This window comes from Manacus candei, unplaced genomic scaffold, assembly GCF_025592945.1.
Source record: "Manacus candei isolate 608988 ecotype Guabito, Panama unplaced genomic scaffold, ASM2559294v1 h1tg000007l, whole genome shotgun sequence".
NCBI lineage: Eukaryota > Metazoa > Chordata > Aves > Passeriformes > Pipridae > Manacus > Manacus candei.
The window spans coordinates 9,028,329-9,047,156 of NW_026138055.1; the positions used below are offsets into that span (position 1 = coordinate 9,028,329).

At 54.9% G+C, this 18,828-nt stretch overlaps 1 protein-coding gene and 1 long non-coding RNA gene across 6 annotated transcripts; one reads left to right on the forward strand and one right to left on the reverse strand.

Moving 5' to 3' along the window:
* Positions 1-5,205: 5,205 nt before the first annotated feature.
* Positions 5,206-18,271, forward strand: PNOC (prepronociceptin). Of its 5 annotated transcripts, XM_051809825.1 has the most exons (5): positions 5,206-5,349; positions 7,907-7,972; positions 8,880-9,026; positions 15,061-15,421; positions 17,051-18,271. In XM_051809825.1, exons 3-5 carry the CDS (start codon positions 8,907-8,909, stop codon positions 17,098-17,100), a joined length of 531 nt encoding a protein of 176 aa, XP_051665785.1. In that variant the 5' UTR covers positions 5,206-5,349; positions 7,907-7,972; positions 8,880-8,906; the 3' UTR covers positions 17,101-18,271. The 5 variants fall into 5 exon arrangements, 4 of the variants coding, with proteins under 4 accessions (XP_051665785.1, XP_051665777.1, XP_051665794.1 ...); XM_051809817.1 differs by lacking the exon at positions 7,907-7,972; XM_051809834.1 differs by lacking the exons at positions 7,907-7,972; positions 17,051-18,271 and having other exon boundaries at positions 15,061-15,589.
* LOC127481031 (uncharacterized) lies at positions 12,707-14,028 on the reverse strand. Its single transcript, XR_007908089.1, has 3 exons — positions 13,938-14,028; positions 12,809-12,884; positions 12,707-12,770 (listed from the first exon to the last, which is right to left on the reverse strand). It is a non-coding gene; the product is annotated as an uncharacterized LOC127481031 (long non-coding RNA).
* Positions 18,272-18,828: the final 557 nt, after the last annotated feature.

Sequence of the window (18,828 nt, forward strand, 5' to 3'; positions counted from 1 at the left end):
TCCGCCCACCGCCCGCGTCCCGACCAATCAGCGCACGAGCCTCTCCCCCTACCGCCGGCGAGACGGGGAAGGGAGCGCTGCGCGTGCGCGGCGGTGGCGCTTAAGCTGAGGACTACAAGTCCCAGCAGGCCCTGCGGCGGGCGACGGCAGCGCGCTGAGGGCAAAACTCATCGAAACGCGGTGGGCTGTGACCGACCCCCTGCCATGCGAGCGTCTGTCCGTCCCTCTGTCCCTTTGTCCCGGCGGTGGGACAAATATCCAGGGCAAGGAAATGCGGCCTCTTCCCTGCTTTTCCTTCCCGGCTCTGGTTTAGCCCCAGTCATGAAAAAAAAGTTAAATAAATTCAATTTTTGGGTAATTTTGGCGGATACCCGGAGGGTACCCAGCCCGCCCAGGTCCTGCAGCGTGGGGATTTCGGACTATCCCAGATTTTGTTCCTGCCTGGCCATGTTTCCCAACTAAAACACAAATTTCTCGCTGTCTTTGGGATGCGCAGTTGAGCTGCTGGAGGTTTCTGTGTCCCTAAAACCTGTGGGATTGGGAAGAAGGCCTGGGAAGAAGCAGCTGGATCGTCTCCATCCTGGCAATAAAGGGTTGTTTCGGTGGTTTGGGAAGGGATGGGGATTTGGGAAGGGATGGGGATTTGGGGAGGGATGGTGGATTCGGGAAGGGATGAATGGTTTGGGAAGGGATGGGGATTTGGGAAGGGTTGGGTGGTTTGGGAAGGGATGGGGGATTTGGGAAAGGATGGGTATTTGGAAAGGGATAGGTGGTTTGGGAAGGGATTTGGGATTTGGAAAGGGATGGGAAGGGATTTGAGAAGGGATGGAGGATTTGGGAACGGATTGGGAATTTGGGAAGGGATGCTGATTTGGGAAAGGATGGGGGATTTGGGAAAGGATGGGGGATTTGGGAAGAGATGGGAGATTTGGGAAGGGATTTGGGGTTTGGGAAGGGATGGGAAGGGATTTGAGAAGGGATGGAGGATTTGGGAACGGATTGGGAATTTGGGAAGGGATGCTGATTTGGGAAAGGATGGGGGATTTGGGAAGAGATGTGGGATTTGGGAAGAGATGGGAGATTTGGGAAGGGATTTGGGGTTTGGGAAGGGATGGGAAGGGATTTGAGAAGGGATGGGGGATTTGGGAAGGGATGGTGATTTAGGAAAGAACGGGGGATTTGGGAAAGGATTGAAGGATTTGGGAAGGGATGGGGGGTTTGGGAAGGGATGGGGATTTGGGAAGAGATGGGAGATTTGGGAAGGGATGGATGGTTTGGGAAGGGATGGGGAATTTGGGAAGGGATGGTGGCTTGGGAAGGGATGGGGGATTTGGGAAGAGATGTGGGATTTGGGAAGGGATGGGAGGTTTGGGAAGAAATGTAGGATCTGGGAAGGGATAGTGATTAGAGATGTGGAATTTCGGAAGGGAGGGTCTGGATCCTGACAGGGCAAAGCTCCATCCTCATCCCGTGTCCACCCCGGGATCGGGATGCAAGAAAAGAGGCAGGAAAAGCTCCAATCCAGCCAAAAACTCCTTTTCCCACCCCACGGAAGCGCGGCGGGGTTGGAAGTGGCTCCGGGGGCTTTCCCACCACCTGATGGATGTGGGAGGGGGACACACACACCAGGCTGCCCTGCTTCCCAAAAACAGCCTCCAGTGGGAATGAGTCACCGATTCCAATCTGTTTTCCAGCCCATCCACCAGACAGAGCAGATTTTTTTCCCCAGGGAAGAGTTTTTTTTTTTTTCCCGGGAAGGAAGAGCCACGGTCCCAAAGCCAGGAGAGAGGATTTGCCAAAATCAGGAGATTTTACCCCCCCCCCAAAAAAAAATCAAAAAAAAAATCAGACTATGGAAAAAAATAAAGGATTTTTCCACACTGGGATCAAGCTCTTCTCCAGCCGGATCACTCCTGGCATGGAGGGGATGGACGAGGGAGGAATCCAGGGAAGGGAGTTGGAATTTGATGGTCTTTAAGGTCCCTTCCCACCCAAAGCGTTGGAGCGTAATTTGGGAAGGGATGAGGGATTTGGGAAGGGATGGGGGATTTGGGAAGGTGTGGGGGATTTGGGAAGGGATGGGGGATTTGGGAAGGGATGGAGGATTTGGGAAGGGATGGAGGATTTGGGAAGGGATGGGGGATTTGGGAAGGGATGGAGGATTTGGGAAGGGATGGGGGATTTGGGAAGAGATGGGGATTTGGGAAGGGATTTGGGATTTGGGAAGAGATGGGGGATTTGGGATTTGGGAAGGGATTTGGGAAGGAATGGAGGATTTGGCAAGGAATGGTGGATTTGGGAAGGGATGGGGAATTTGGAAAGGGATGGGGAATTTGGAAAGGGATGGGGGATTTGGGAAGGGATGGGGAATTTGGGAAGGGATTTGGGATTTGGGAAGGGATGGGGGATTTGGGAAAGGATAGAGAATTTGGGAAGGGATGGGATTTTGGGAAGGAACCTTAAAGCTCATCTCATTCCATCCCCAACACCTTCCACTATCCCAGGTTGTTCCAAGGGAATCCAACCCAGCCTTGGACACTCCCAGGGATCCAGGGGCAGCCACAGCTTCTCTGGGAATTCCAGCCCAGCCCCTCCCCACCCTCCCAGCCAGGAATCCCTTCCCAATCTCCCATCTCTCCCTGCCCTCTGGCACTGGGATCCATTCCCTGTGTCCTGTCCCTCCAGCCCTTGTCCCCAGTCCCTCTCCAGCTCTCCTGAAGCCCCTTCAGGCTCCGGAATTCTCCCTCATCCTGGAGAAAAGAGGGATCAGGAGGGACCTTTTCCCACCCCACAACTCCCTGACAGAAGGGGGGAGCCGGGGGAGGGTCCCCAATTCCCAGGGAATAAGGTACAGGAGGAGAGGGAACGGCCTCCAGCTGTGCCAGGGGAGTCTGAGGTGGGATATTGGGAACAATTCCCACATGGAAAGGGCTGTCAGGTTCTGGAATGAACTTCCCAGGGCAGGGGTGGAATCCTCAATCCCTGGAGGTGTCCAAGGAACAGCTGGACGTGGCACTCAGGCCTCTGGTGGTGTTGGATTTGATGACCTTGGAGGTCTTTTCCCAAGCTGAATAATTCCAGGATTCATCCAGGGCCTGTTGGAGGTGTTATTTCCTGCTCCATGGAGGGCACCAGGCGGAGGATCCCGAGCTGCTTCACCCCCTCCAACCCTTCCCGAGCTCCTCCAGCTCCCTGAAGCTCCCTGAGGAGCCCCAGTGTGATTATCCCACTGCCCTGCCCATCCAGGGATGCAGAAAGGGTCCATCCTCAGACCTTCATCCCGCTCCTCCTCATCCCACCGGCACAAACCTCTGAGCTCCCAACAGGAATGAACCATCAGCAAGAGCCCACATCCCATTTTGGCATTTTTCCACCCCAAATTCAGGGCAGTTAAGCCCTTTAAACTTCAATTTATTAAAGTTTGCCCTCGTGCCAGATCCCACCTGCTTTATGCTCTCATCCCAAAAAGGATCGTTGCTTTTCCCTCTCTCCAGATCCTCCAGGGATACGATTCCCACCCCCTAAACTGCTCTCCCAAAAAAAAAAAAACCCTTTAAAACCAATTTATATTCGTGTTTTTCCCCCCCTCTTGATTTTACAAGGGGTCAGTTTTCCCAGCTCCCAAATCCCAGCAATGGGGGGGCTGTGGGTGCCTGGAAAAACCTGGGAATGCTGGAAAAAAATGGGAGTTTTCTCCTTTTTTTTTTTTTTAGCGGGCTGGGTTTGGGCAGTTCAGCTGTCAATTATCCCTCTGTTAATTAGCGGGGCCGTTAAAGACGTCACGCCCCCGATGTCATTTGCTGCCTCCTGCTCCTGCCAGCTCAACATCACCACCATCATCATCATCATCATCATCATCATCATCATCACCATCATCATCATCATCGGATCCAACTCGGAGAAAAACCCCTTTGGTCAAAATTGGGGAGAAAAGGAAGCGGGAATAAACACCAAAAAATGGCTATTTTGAAGAGGGGAGGGAGGCAGTGGAGGGAATGAAGCCCTGAGAGGTTGGAATAAAAATTATTCCAGGAAAGGACAAAAGGAGCACGAAGCCTTCCCACTCCCTGCTCGAGAGCCAGGGAATGAGGTCCTTGTGGAAAATCCGGGAGAAACCCGAAGGAAAAGGTTTATTTAAAAAAAAAAACAAACATTTGTGAAATGAAAAATGAAAAAAAAAAACCAAATTAATTTGAAGTTTATTTATTAAAATAATAATAAAAAAAAAGTGTTCCAGTTTCCAGCACTCTCGGCAGGAGTCTCCAGCCCTGTTTTTCCCAAAAAAACATCCCGAATCCAGGCTCTCCTCTCGCTCCCAGCACGGGGCAGGTCTCCTCCGAGCGCTCCTGTGATGTCATATCCCGCCGCTTTGGGGTATTTCCCTTCATTTCCTGATTTTTTTTTTTGTACTCTGGCACATCCCAGGTGGTCTCACCTGGGGCCTTATCCCGGTGGAAAAGCTTTTCCCTCCCAGCTCCGGCCCTTCCCAGGGATTCAGCACCGGGAATTACCGAGATGGGATCGCAGTGCCACGGCACATTTTGGGATTTAATTGCCAGGGTGGGGCAGAAGAGGCGCTTGGAGGGGGGGATGGGTGGTCCTGGCTCCATGAATTCCCACCTAAAAAAAACCGGGATAACGCTGCTCTGCAGGAGAAACCGCTGAAGGTCAAGATGGATTTGGCCTTTCCAAGCCTGAGGCAGCGTTTTGTTCCCGACGCTCGCAGCGGGTGGATCCGAGCTCTGAGGTGCCTGGATCCCCTCATCCATGAAATGGGAAGTTGGAATTTTCTGCCCCCGAAATCAATCATTCCCGGGAGCCGCCGGGAGCTGTCGGGAGTGGGCTGGGAACGGGCTCGAGGACCCCCCCCCCCCGTGCCTCATCCCGGGTTTTGAGGGGGGAAAACAGAAGGAAGGGGTTGAGGGAGGGGGCAATCCCGATAATTCAGGGATGATCCCGGAGCTCTGGATCCTTGTCCAACCCGGGACACGCCGCGAGCAGCTTCGCTCCCCCCACCCTCCAACCCCAAACCCCAGCATTCCCGGGATTCTCGGGGGGGGATTCTCGGGGTTTTTCCCCCTGTTCCTCCTCCCGCCGGGGATTTGGGGGGAGCTGGGGGAATGCTGCCGGGATGCGGGAGCGGCGGCTGGAGGCACATCCCTGGATGCACATCCCCGGGTGCCCAGCTGGCGCATCCCGGGGGTGGGCTCAGGCACGCACGTGTCCGGGAAGGAGGTGTGGGAAGCGCGTGTACACCGTCTATATATACACACCACCCCAGCCACCGGCTCCCGAGGAACCCGCGGATCCCAGGAATCCCAGGAGCCGGCAGCCGACAGCACACCGCAGGTAGGGATTCTGCTCGTCATTCCACTCCCATCCCTGCAGGAGGAATGTTTGGGGGGGGGTCGGGTCTCGCCCGCTTCTTTGGAATTCGAGGACGGCGCGTCCCGCCTTGCGATCCGTGGATTTATATTCCCCATCTTTCCATCCTGGAGAGAGGAAAAGTTTGGCTCTCCAGCCCCGAGATCCGCCGGAGAGGAGCCGCAGGGATGCAACAAGAGTCGGCCCGAAGCCCGAGGGGGTGGGGGGGAAGCTCGCGGGTTTTCTTTGGGATAGGTGGGATTTTTTTTTTCAGGGGATTTTTTTTTTTTGAGGGGATTTTTTTTTTCGGGAGCCCTGCATCCTTCTCTTGTCCCCCCCCATCCTCCCCTATTTCTCCTCCCTTTCTCTTCCAGCCGGGACCTCACCGGGCTCACCCACGGGATGCTCCGGGAGATGCCCGGCTCGCCATCCCTTTTTCTTTCCCCCTCACCCCTAAAATCGCAAAAAAGGGGGCAAAAACGGGATTATTATTTTTTTGCGGTTGCTTTGTGTGTGTCTCCCCGTTCCTCCCTCCCCTAACCCCCCCAAAAAAAAGCAGGAATGAAGGGCTGAGGCGCAGGGATGCGGGAATAAACGTTCTTCCCGAGGTTTTTTCCCCCCTCCGAGCAGCCTTTCCCGGCCTCTCCAAACCCGCATCTGTGTTTACAGTCACACGGCGGCCGCTCGTTCGGGCCAATTATGGCCAATTACCTGATTGAGGGGCACCGGGAAAAGGAGAAGCTGCTTTTTTCTACCCAGCGCCCGGGCAGCTGGAGCCAAACCCTACCCTCCTCCTCCTCCCCCATCCCCAAATCCCTCCGTTTCTCCCTAAAATCCCCCCTAGAAGCTACCAGGATTTGGGGGGGAGCAGGGAGGCGTTTTGGTGGTGCCAGCGGGGGGACACTCTTGGACGATATTGTGCTTTTTTTGGGCTGGAAGAGGCTTTGAATCCTTCCATGCCGGATCCCGGCGGGGGCTGGATCCTTCCCGGTCTCATCCCTCTTGCCCTCTGGATCAGGCCTTGGCTTTGGGCAGGGTGGGAATCAGGAGGATCCGGTTGATCGGGGCTGGTTTTTGCTCCGGGAAGCGAAGAGCTGCGGGATGTGCTCCGCACGTGGCGGGGATTAATCCCGGCCCGGAAAAAAAGCCGGGAAATTGCTGCCTTTTTAACCCCCTCCCGGGGTTTGGGGGAACAAGGATTGCGATCCCACCGCCGGGATAATCCCTGCGGTTCGCCTCTCCCGTGGGAAGAGGGGCCGGAGCATCCCCGGGGACAGGCGGGGAGCGTCTCCCCGGCCCAGATCGCATCAAATGAGGCGAATAAATCCCATCTCAGGCAGCACCTGCTTCCCCTTCCACCTCCTCTCCTCGGGTCATTCCCAGCCCCACATCCTTTCCCGAATCCCCCCCTTTCACGGGCAGCGTCTCTCTCCCTCATCATCCCAATAAATAAAAGCCTCTTGTCCTGATGGATAACCAGACCCCGGAACCGCAGGGCTGGATTTCCACATAAACCTCATTTTTTATATATTTTTTTATCTCCCCCCCCCCAAAAAAAATGAATGAGGGTAATTCCACTGGATGTAAAGAAAAAAAACTCGTCAGGATTCAGCCCCGAGCGGCAGGGATGGAGCGGCTGGATCCCGACACACCCCTTGGTGTGGATGGGTTCGGTTTTTTGGGGGAGGAAAGAGGAAGGTTCGTGGCCAGGAGCGGCCTCGGCGTGGCCGTGACATCCCTTCCCGGGGTCCCGCGGCACCCCCCCCGGACACGAGGGTTGTGAACATCCCTCGGGAAAGAGGGCCCGGAGGGAAAAATATTCTTGAAACGGTGAAAAACGCCAAAAAAAAATCGCAAAAAGCCGTGGAAAAATACAAGAAGGGCGGGGTGGGGAGAAACGGGGGAAAATAGGAGAAAATGGGGGGAAAATGAGGAGAATTGGGGGAAAGTATCCCTCATTTTCACACGGATTTGTGGCTGGGAAACTCAGGAGGGGGTTTCACCCCCTCACAAGGTTTCCAAAGGTGGGAGCAAGGGGGAAAAAAAATCTGAGCGTTCCCAGTTTTCCCTTAGAACAGGTTGATTTAATTTTGGGGAAAGGGGGGGGGGGGGGGTCGGCGATGGGCAGAGAGGGGGTTGTTTCCCTTTTTCCCAGCCCTGGCCGGCCGGGAATGCTGGCAGGGCACGGCATTCCCGATAACATCTTTTCAATTAACCGGGAAGAAAAAGCCGAGCCTTAATCTCGGCGCCTCCTCCGCAGCCAGATGTGACCCCCCGCTGCTCTCTTCCCGCTTTTCCCGCTGCTTTTCCCGGGACGTTGGACTCGGTGTCCCCTTGGCGACATGGATAGGGGGGTGAGGGTGGCTTTTCCAACCCCTTCCCTGCCCCTCTGCCGAATTCCCGTGGAGGGGCTGCGCGGTTTTTCCAGAGGGGGGTTTGCCCTCTCCTGGGAGCTTCCTGCCAAGGCTCTGACTCAGCCGCCAGCCGGGTTTTAATGACTCGGGGGGAGATTAAACCCTTAATTCTTCCCGCTCCTTATCAGCTTCCCCTCGGACCCTCCGGCAAACGACAACCGGGGAGCTGCCGGGCTGGCTGGCGGGGACAAAAGGTGACCCTCGTGCCACTCAGGGAGCTGGGAAGGTGCTGGAAGGAAAAGGGGCTGTCCTTGGAGGGGCGGGAAATAAATGGGAAACCTTTTCCCAGGTGCCCCCCCCCCCCAAAACCAGCCTGGAATGATGGAGCGACACCCGAGGGTTTGGTTTAGGGTTTTCTGGGTGCTGTTCCAGCACGGAGGGACCCGGGTGGCACCAAACTTCCCGTTCCCCGTCTGTCACCTCCGTCTCGTCCCCTCGTTGTGCCACAAACCCGGGATCTGCTCCCGAGGGGCCACAGGGATGTTGGGTCCCTTTTCCCAGCGGGATGAAAGGGGGTCAGGAGGACCAACATTCCCGTTTCCAGGGGATAAACCTCTAGGAATCGGCCTTGGTCGGGTCACTTAATGACATTTAATGACACCTAATGACACCTGCCTGTCGCCGGCGTTGGTGACAACCGGACGGGACACGGCGGGTTCTACGGGAATTGCCTTCGCTGCTCCGGATCCTGGGAAAAAAGACAGGGATTAGGGGATGGCAGCGCCCCAAAAACACACCCAGGAAGGAAAACTGGAAGCAGGGGGGGGACACACAATCCTCTCCCGGCTCCGGCAGCGCTGGGATAAGGAGCGAGCCCTGCTCCGGGGACGTGCTGCCCAGCCACGTCCGCCTCCTAAAATAAGCCCCGTCCGGGCCTCGTGCCATGGGATAACCTGGAAAAAACTCAGCTGGGATCCCTTTCGGGGGCGGAGGGGGGAGAAAGGGGGAGAGCAATCGGGGCTCCTTTTCCCCGAAAGGATAATTTTGGACGGGGGGAAGCGAGGATCGAGCAGGGGGTGTACCGGCGGCGCACGGAGCCGTATCCCGGTGTGACGGAGGCGGGGGGGGTGAGAATTCCCTGTCTCCCGTTTTTTTTTCCAGGGCGCTGCCGGGGGGGCCGGTGCCGCCATGAGGGCCGTGCTCTGGGACCTGCTGCTGCTCTGCCTGTTCGCCCGGGCGCGGGGGGACTGCCGGGGGGACTGCCTGCACTGCGACCGCCAGCTCTACCGAGACTCCTTCGACGTCCTCGTGAGTCCCCCGGGAGAGGGGGGGACACACGGACACGACCCACGACACCCTGCTGGTCCCCCGCGGGGGTGGGGACAGCGCCCACCCTGCCCCACCCCCGCCCTTGGGCCGGATGATCCCAAGGAAAGGGCGCGGAGCAAAAATTGGGAGAGGGTGGGGACGAGGTTGGGATGGCTCCGGGAGGGTCCCAAAACCCCCGAGGGTTCCCGGCTTTCCTGCGTCCCAAAGCCCTGAGGATGTCCAGCTTTCCTGCATCCCAAACCCTCAGCATCATCCTGACCATTCCTGGCTTTCTTGCATCCCAAACCCCGAGCATTCCCAGCTTTCCTGCATCCCAAACCCTGAGCATCATCCTGAGCATTCCCGGCTTTCTTGCATCCCAAACCCTGAGCATTCCCAGTTTCCTGCATCACAAAGCCCTGAGAATCTCCAGCATCCTGCATCCCAAATCCTGAGCACCCCAGTTTTCCTGCATCCCAAATCCTGAGCATTCCCAGTTTTCCTGTGTCCCAAAGCCCCGAGGATGTCCAGCTTTCCTGCATCCCAAACCCTGAGCATCATCCTGAGCATCCCCAGCTTTCCTGCATCCCAAACGCTGAGCATTCCCAGTTTTCCTGTGTCCCAAAGCCCTGAGGATCTCCAGCATCCTGCATCCCAAACCCTGAGCATCATCCTGAGCATTCCAGGCTTTCCTGCATCCCAAAGCCCTGAGGATGTCCAGCTTTCCTGCATCCCAAACCCTGATCATCCCCAGCTTTTCTGCATCACAAACCCCTGAGCATTCCCAGTTTCCTGTGTCCCAAAGCCCTGAGAATTTCCAGCATCCTGCATCCCAAACCCTGAGCACCATCCTGAGCATTCCTGGCTTTCCTGCATCCCAAACCCTGATCTTTCCCAGCTTTCCTGCATCCCAAAACCCTGAGCATTCCCAGCTTTCCTGCATCCTCAATCCTGATCTTTCCCAGCTTTCCTGCATCCCAAACCCTGAGCATCATCCTGAGCATTCCCAGCTTTCCTGCATCCCAAACCCTGAGCATCCCCAGCTTTCCTGCATCCCAAATCCTGAGCATTCTCATTTTCCTGCATCCCAAAGCCCTGAGAATCTCCAGCATCCTGCATCCCAAATCCTGAGCATCATCCTGAGCATCCCCAGCTTTCCTGCATCCCAAACCCTGAACATTCCCAGATTTCCTGCATCCCAAACCCTGAGCATCCCCAGTTCCCTGCATCCCAAACCCCCGAGCATCCCCAGCTTTCCTGCATCCCAAACCCTGATCTTTCCCAGCTTTTCTGCATCCCAAAACCCTGACCTTTCCCAACTTTCCTGCATCCCAAACCCTGAACATCCCCAGTTTTCCTGTATCCCAAACCTCTGAGCATCACCCTGAGCATCCCCGGCTTTCCTGCGTCCCCACACCCCTGAACATTCCCAGTTTTCCACCCCCACAGCTCGTGGCATCCCTATCCCACCCATCCCCACCCCAGACCCCCCACCCCAACCTCCAAGGAGCCCCCAAAATCCCCCTCTGAGCCCCTTTAGGGCGGGACCAGCTTTGCCAACACCCACAGCCCCCCCTCCCTCTGGATTCGCCTCCTACACCGGATGGAAAAATCCCTTAAACAACAATTTGGGGTTTTTTTTCCAGCCCCTGATCCCTTCTTTTCCCCTCCACTGTGTTCCTTTCCCTCCCATTCCCTCTCCACCCCGAGGGATTATCCATCACCTCCCCCCCTCCCTCATCCCTCTTTATCAGTGATGATAAATCCTGGTGGGATGGGACATCCCCCCGAAAGGAGCCGGCAGCTCACGGAGCACCCCCGGGCTGGAAAATATCCCCCCTCCCACAAAATCCAAGGAATTCCAGGCCCCACGGAAACGCCAGAGCCACCCCGGTGCTCTGCCTCCGAATTTCAGGGTGGGATCCCCAGGTTTGGCCCCAAAATGTTGGTCGGTGTGTGAAGGCACCGGCAGCTCCGCGGGATCGCCCTCTTCCTCCCGGAGGCGCGTGGAATTCTTCTCCGTCTCCCCCCAGCCAGGAATCTGGGGAGGGAATGGGAATGTCGGCGGCTCGTGGATCCCGTGAGAGGTTGGGAACCAGGAGCAGAAGAACTCGGGGTCTTTCCAGGCCCGGTTTCAGCTGGAAGAAGCACCGCGGTGGGAATTCCATACAACCCTCCGCCGCATTCCCAAAGTGACGGCCGATCCCTCCTCCTCCAGAGGTGGGAGCGGGAGGTCCCCCAGAAGTCACGGGCACGATGGATGCCAGGGAAGGATAGGGATGAGCTGGTGGATCAAGGTATGGATGAATCCCAAAGCCGTGGAGGCACCGTCGATGCCAACGGAAAACGGGATACGGAGGAGCACTGGCTGGTGTTTGCTGAGGATTCCCAAACTGCTGCCCGGAGAGAGAAGACAATTCCATGGGAATGGAGACCACAGATGGATATCTGAGGGCTCTGGGATGTCTGAGGGCCTCGGGATGTCTGCGGTGACATGTTGTGAGTGCCAGGACCTCTGATGGTCTCCGGCCCCACCTCTGGAAAAACCTCCTCTGGGAACCTTTCCTCTGGGGCTCTCCGGTGATCCGCCCCCTCCCATCATCCAGAGCCTCAGAGATCCCCGGAAAGGAGCTTGGCTCGGCACGGGATGCTCCCGGTGCCTCCACGGGAGGTGTCCCAGCCCTACCAGACCCTCGTCACCATCTCCCTCCGAGATGACTGAATTTCCTCTTGGATGTTCCGACGCCGCTCCCGGCATTGGAATCCGCCAATTCCCGCAGAGTCCCGCGCCGGGACTCGCGGCACCTCCCACTCGGCAAAGCCGACGATCCCGAGGTGGGGAGAGTCTTCCCAGAGGTTTTGGCCTGTAGCCACGAGACCCACCAACGTGCTCCAACCCTGCTTGGTGTCCACCAGGAAGATAAAAAGTGGGATGGAGACAATTCCACGCGAGGGAGGACAACCCGTCCCTCCTGGGCCTTCCGGCCTTCGGGCGTTTGCTCGGTTTGGATCTTCCGCGTTTTTCCTCCTGGATGGTTTTCCCCAGGTGCTGGTTTCGGTGGTCCCGGCACCAGGCCGGCGTCTGGATTTGATGGATGAGGCCTCTCGGAAAGGGATAAGGCAGGGATGTGGTGGGATGAGGGCAGGGGTGCCGAGGAAGGCCGATGACGCTTCTTTGGAAGGGACACGGTGGCCGGTTCCTGGGAGCTGGGAGGAGGCCGATGTCACACCTGGAAGGCACGAAGGAGGATCTGGGAAGCTCCAGTCGGGCTCCTCTCAATCCTTGGAGCGCATCATCCTACAGAGCAGCTCTGAGGGGGTGAAGGACAAGAAATCACGGGAGCAGCGGGAATGGGTGCACCCTCGGCCGGGAAAGTAGAGCCGGCTGGGAGAGCTCCGGGTGCTGCCGCCATCCAGAGGAACCTTCCTGGCCTGGAGAAACAGCCTGGCTGGAACCTCGGAAGGATCGACAAGGGGGAAAGTCCTGCCCTTGGGGAGGAACAACCCTGAGCACCAGGATGTGCCATGAGGACATGCCAGAGGTCCCTTCCCACCTCCACCATCCCTTACCACCTCTGCCATTCCTTCCCACTTCCACCATCCTTTCCCACCTCCATCATCCCTTCCCAATTCCACCATCCCTTCCCACTTCTGTCATCCCTTCCCACCTCCACCATCCCTTCCCACCTCTGCCATTCCTTCCCAAATCCATCATCCATTCCCAATTCCACCATCCCTTCCCACCTCCACCAACCTTTTCCACCTGCACCATCCCTTCCAACCTCCACCATCCCTTCCCACCTCCATCATCCCTTCCCACCTCCATCATCCATTCCCAATTCCACCATCCCTTCTCACCTCTGCCATCCTTTCCTACCTCCATCAATCTTTTCCACCTTTCCCACCTCCCACCTCCACCATTCCTGCCATCCCTTCCCACCTCCACCATCCCTTCCCACCTCTGCCACTCCTTCCTAATTCCACCATCCCTTCCCTCCTCTGCCACTCCTTTCCCACCTCCATCATCCCTTCCCACCTCCACCAACCTTTTTTCACCTCCACCATCCTTTCCCACCTCTACCATCCCTTCTTGTCTCCATCATCCCTTCCCACCTCCACAGTCCCTTCCCACCTCTGCCATCCCTTCCCACCTCCACAGTCCCTTCCCACCTCTGCCATCCTTTCCCACCTCCATCATCCCTTCCCAATTCCACCGTACTTTCCCACCTCCACCACCCCTTCCCACCTCTGCCATCCCTTCCCACCTCCACTATCCTTTCCCACCTCCATCATCCCTTCCAACCTCCATCATCCATTCCCAATTCCACCATCCCTTCTCACCTCTGCCATCCCTTCCCACCTCCATAGTCCCTTCTCACCTCCACCATCCCTTCCCATCTCTGCCATTCCTTCCCAAATCCGTCATCCTTTCCCAATTCCACTATCCCTTCCCACCTCTGCCATTCCTTTCCACCTCCACCATCCCTTCCAACCTCCACATTCCTTCCCACCTCCATCATCCCTTCCCACCTCCACCAACCTTTTTTCACCTCCACCGTCCCTTCCAACCTCCATCATCCCTTCCCACCTCCACTGTCCCTTCCTACCTCTGCCATCCCTTCCCACCTCCATCATCCATTCCCAATTCCACCATCCTCTCCCACCTCCACCATCCTTTCCCACCTCCATCATCCCTTCCCAATTCCACCATACTTTCCCACCTCCACCACCCCTTCCCACCTCTACCATCCCTTCCCACCTCCACTATCTCTCCCCACCTCCACCATCCCTTCCCACCTCTGCCATTCCTTCCCAATTCCATCATCCCTTCCCATCTCTGTCATTCCTTTCCACCTCCACCATCCCTTCTCACCTCCACTGTCCCTTCCCATCTCCACCGTTCTTTCCCACCTCCACCCTCCTTTCCCACCTCCACCATCCCTTCCCACCTCCTCCATCCCATGACTCGCCGATTTTTTGGGCTCATGCCCAGCTGGAAGACCCAGGAGAGCACGGAATGGTGGAGTAGGAGTGTGGAATTCCCTGGGAAGTGTGGAGTGTGTCCATCCAGGAGCAGAGCCCGCTTAGGGAAGATCAGGAGAGGGATGCTGAGCACGGCCGTGGCTTCCCAACATCTCCATCACCATCACCACCTCCGGGAGCCCAGGAACGGGATCTGGGAGGGGAATGAGTCCAGGGAAGCGCTGATGAGCTGCCGGCACTTTTCCTGGGGGTCTTCCAGTGGATGGCATGGCTGGATGGGCTGGAAGTGGGCGGATGTCAGAGCACCGGGAATTTAATGATGACCTCTGGGCTCCCTCCCAATCCAATCCAATCCAATCCAACCCAATCCAACCCAACCCTCCCAACTCAACCGAACCCAACCCAACCCAACACTTCCAACCAAATCCAACCCTTCCAACCAAATCCAACCCAATTGAACCCATCCCCACCTGATCCAACCCTCCCAACCCTCTCAGCCCAACCCATCCCAACCCTCCCAATCCAACTCAACCATCCCAACCCTTCCAATCCAACTGAAACCAACCAAACCCAACCCAACCACCCCAACCCAACACAACCTTCCCAACCCAACCCATTCCAACCCCTCCCAACTCTCCTAACCCAACCGAACTCATTCCAACCCAACCCAAGCCACTCCAACCATGCCAACCCTCCCAACCCAACCCTCCCAACCCTCCCAAACCAACCCAACGCAACACTTCTATCCCAGCCCAACCCTCCCAATCCAATCCATCCCGACACAACCCAACCCTCCCAACCCATCCCAACCCAACCCAAGCAACCAACCCATCCCAAACCATCCTAAACCAACCCATCCCAACCCAACCCTCCCAACCCAATCAACCAACCCATCCCAAACCATCCCAAACCAACCCAACCCAACCCAACCCATCCCTCTCAAGCCATCCTACAAGTCCCCGATTCGGGGGACATCTCGCATTCCCGGGAACACCAAAACAACACCAAAACTTCAACTGACGCCCACCCCCTTGTCTCCCTCCCCTCCCAGATCTGCATCCTGGAGTGCGAGGGCGAGGCCGTGCCGCGGGCCACCTGGGAGCTGTGCGCCGCCGCCAGCCGGGCGTCCCCGCGCGCCCGCGACCTCGCCGCCGAGCCATGGCCCGGCGTGGCGCCGGAGAACCCCTCGCGGCGCTGCGCCTCCGACGGGGCCGCGCCGGGAGCCTTCCCGCAGCCTCCCGAGGACATTTCCCGCCGGCTCGGGCTGGGCTGGCGAGCGGCGCCGGCGGCCAAGGGGGTGCAGAAGCGGTACGGGGGCTTCATCGGGGTCCGCAAGTCGGCGAGGAAGTGGAACAACCAGAAGAGGTTTAGCGAGTTCCTGAAGCAGTACCTGGGGATGTCGCCGCGCTCCAGTGAGTACGACTTGGGCGGCGGCGTCGGAGAGCACAACGAGATCTAACGGAGACCCCGCGGCGTCCGCCAGGGCCACACAAAAGTCAACCCTCCACCCCCCACCCCCCCCCACTTCTCTCTCCGCCACATTCCATAGGGGCAATTTAACAATAAAAAAGGAAAAAAGGGGGCCAAAATAATAGTAATAATAATAATAATAATAGTAATAATAAAAAAAAAACAACGAACCGGAAAAAAAAATTGGGAATTTGAGTGGGAATGAAAAAATTGGAGACCGGGGAGGGACGGTGAGGGCGGCCGTCGGCATCGCGGGGGAAGAAGGTCCTTTGGGGTCCAGGGAGGAGGTTTGGCCTCGAGGCCGGTTGTGTTTGAAGGATGGTTTAGTTCTTGCCTCGAAAAAAATAAAAAACAGGAGGAAAATTAAAATAAATCAGGAGAAAACGTAAAAAAAAAAAAAATAAATAAATTATAAAAAAAAAAATTTAAAATTTCAATGAGAAATTTCAAAGTTTTAAGCGAACGGAAATTAAAATTAGGATTTTAAAATGAAATTGAGATAAAGGGTGAGGTGAGCGGAGAGTAAAATGTAAAGAGGTAAAAAAATGAAATTTAAGTGCGTAAAAATTGAATGAATTAAAAATATTTAGAAGAAATAGAAAGAGGTCAAAGATATCTAAAAGAAATGAAAAATTTAAAGCGCTTTAAAAAAGAATTAAAAATATTAAAGTGTTTAAAAGAAATTAAGAGGAAATGAATTAAAATAAAATGAAATGGAAAGAATAAGATAAAAATAAATTAATTTAAAGATAAACTAAATGGCATTAAAATGAAATGACATTAAATGACATTAAAATGAAATGACATTAAATGACATTAAAATTAAATTACATTAAAATTAAATGAAAATAGAGAAATTAAATAAAATAAAAATAAAATAATAAAATAAAATCAAAATTAAAATAAAATAAAATAAAATAAAATAAAATAAAATTAAGGAGAACCATTTCCCTTTAGAAATTAAAGAATTCCTCCCCCCAAACGCTCCAGTTCCACATTCCCACGCTGAGCAGCGGGTTAATCCCACGCTGCCATTCCCAGGGATCACCGTGTCCCTTCCGCCGCCGGCTCCGGGCCGGGATGTCCGAAGCTCTCCCGCTCTCCCCCCGCAGCTGCCGAGACCACCCCCTCCCCACCCCCCTCACCTCCCCAAATTCACAAATTTGGGGCGATTTAAAACATTTTTCCCCCTTTTTTTTTTTTGTTGTTCTTTTCCCCTTTTTCCCCCCCCTCTCCTTGGGCGCCATCCCCCTTAAATTTCGGGATGCACCCCCAACCTCCCCCCCCCTTTGGGAAGGAGCCTCCCGCTCCCTCCGCTCTCGGCTCAGCTGCTTTTTGCTTTTTTTCCCTTCTTTTTTTTTTAATTAATTAATTATTTATTTTTAAATTTTTTCACTTTTTCCCTCTTTATTTTCCCTTTTTTTTTTTTTTCCCCCTGCCCCGTTTTTTGGGGTGGTTTTTTTTTTATTATTATTTTTTAAAATTTTTTATTTTTGTGTGGTTTTTTTTTTCCCTTCCTTTCCTCTATTTTTTTTTATTTTTTTTTTTTTATTTTTTTTATGTTTTCCTAGCGTTCCGGCACCGCATCCCAGCACCTTCCGCCCGGCACAGGCAAAATTAACTCCCGTCCACCCCACCAAGCAGCTCCATCCTCTCTCTCTGCCGGACCCCAAAGCGCTTCCGACTCGCACGCGTCCCGAAAATCACTTTGCTCTTCACCCACTAAAGCCACATTTAAACCAGGACCCGACGAATTTGCGGCCTCCGCCGGCGACCGGGAGCGAGATTCCACGGGGAGGGGAGGGAGGGAGGGAGGAACCCGCCGGGGGAGGAGGAACGGGCGGGAATTCGAACGTAATGAGGGAAAAAACCGGGATTTTCACCCCCCTCCAAAAAAAAAAAATTGGATTATTTCGGGTTTTTTTTTTTATTCAGTTTTGGTTTTGTTGGAAAACACCACCTTGGATCCAGCAGGAAATCAGCCCCCTCCCACCCCGCCTTCCCAGTGCCTTCCCAGCACTGGCTTTTGGCCTCCCATGGGATTTATTCCCAACTTTTAGGGGTGCTGTGGCTCCACCCCCGCGGTGGAGACCGACCCCCCCCACCCAGCGCCCAAAACCGCCTGGAATTCCTTATTTCTCCAAACCCTGATCCTAATCCTTTAATTTCCCCCCCACACACACCTTCTTTCCTCCCCGCGTTTTTCCCGTTTTTTCCAAGCGTTTCCCTTTGGAATTCCGCAGAACCTCCGGGCTTGACTTCTTCGCCCCGGGGGGGTCTCACCCGCCTTCGCCGTTTGTATTAAAAAAAAACAACCCCCAAAAAATATAATAATCCCTCTGGAAAAAAAAAAACCCCAACAACAAAACAACAAAACAAACCAGGAAAACAAAACGAAACGAAACAAAAAAAGAGGATAATTCCGAGCTCTCGTTCTTTTTAATTGTTTCATACAACGATTTCTCCATTAAACTTGTACATAGCAAAAAAAAAAAAAGAAAAAAAAGGATTAATAAATTAGTTTACTGTTTCTACGATATCCTTGCGACTGGCCCCCGTCACTTGGGTCCCCCTCCTGCCCCCAACCCCACCCCACCCCACCGACTCAGCCGGGAATTGGGAAAAACAAACAAACAAACAAAAAAGAAAAACCAAAATAAAAGGGAGATTTCGGTGCATCCGTGTGATTTCTGGGAGCAGTTCCAGGAATTCCAATCGTTGGGATCCGTGGGGAGGACGATCCCGTTGTACCGGTGAAGAACAAGATGGATCGAGGGGCTGTTGGAAGGGGGGAAAAATATGGGATTTTTAGGGTTTTCGGAGCAAGGAGGGGTGAAAATTCCCAATTTTCACCCTGCTCCATAACGCTTTTCCGTAGGGATAACGGAGGTGTCTCCACCCGGAGTCTCCCGGCAGCCCCCCGGCCCGGCTGGAAATTTGGGTGTCCCTCTCTTTTCAGAGCCACTGAGTTCCTGGGTGCCGGTGGGATCGTAGGGATGGCCCCAGGATGCCCAGTTAGATCCCAGTTTTCCGACTGGGTGAGGAACGAGCACCCGGAGGCGATTCCCAGGCTCGTTGGCAATTAAAGAATTAACCAGGACAAGACTTGGGCTGGTGGGAGGAGGGTTTTTTTTGTGGGCTGGAGGTCCCTGAGCTCCCTGTGGGATGGGTTGGGATCTCAGGTTCAGGGCCAGCCAGAGCCCTGCAGGAATTGCAGGAATTGCATCCATTCGGTGTTCCCAAGGTGCCATTTTTAATAGGAGTGATTTTCCCCTCTCTCCTTCCCCACCCGGAGGGATCAACCCTCAGCCCCCTCCAGGGCCTCCATCCCCCTTCCCTCTCCCCTTTT

What these genes read in the sequence shown, in the direction of transcription:
- PNOC (XM_051809825.1), top strand. Translation starts at nt 8,907, where the DNA reads ATGAGGGCCGTGCTCTGGGACCTGCTGCTGCTCTGCCTGTTCGCCCGG. An exon ending in GAGACTCCTTCGACGTCCTC is followed by an intron (nt 9,027 to 15,060) that starts GTGAGTCCCCCG and finishes CTCCCCTCCCAG; the next exon opens with ATCTGCATCCTGGAGTGCGA. An exon ending in GGGGATGTCGCCGCGCTCCA is followed by an intron (nt 15,422 to 17,050) that starts GTGAGTACGACT and finishes ATGTTTTCCTAG; the next exon opens with CGTTCCGGCACCGCATCCCA.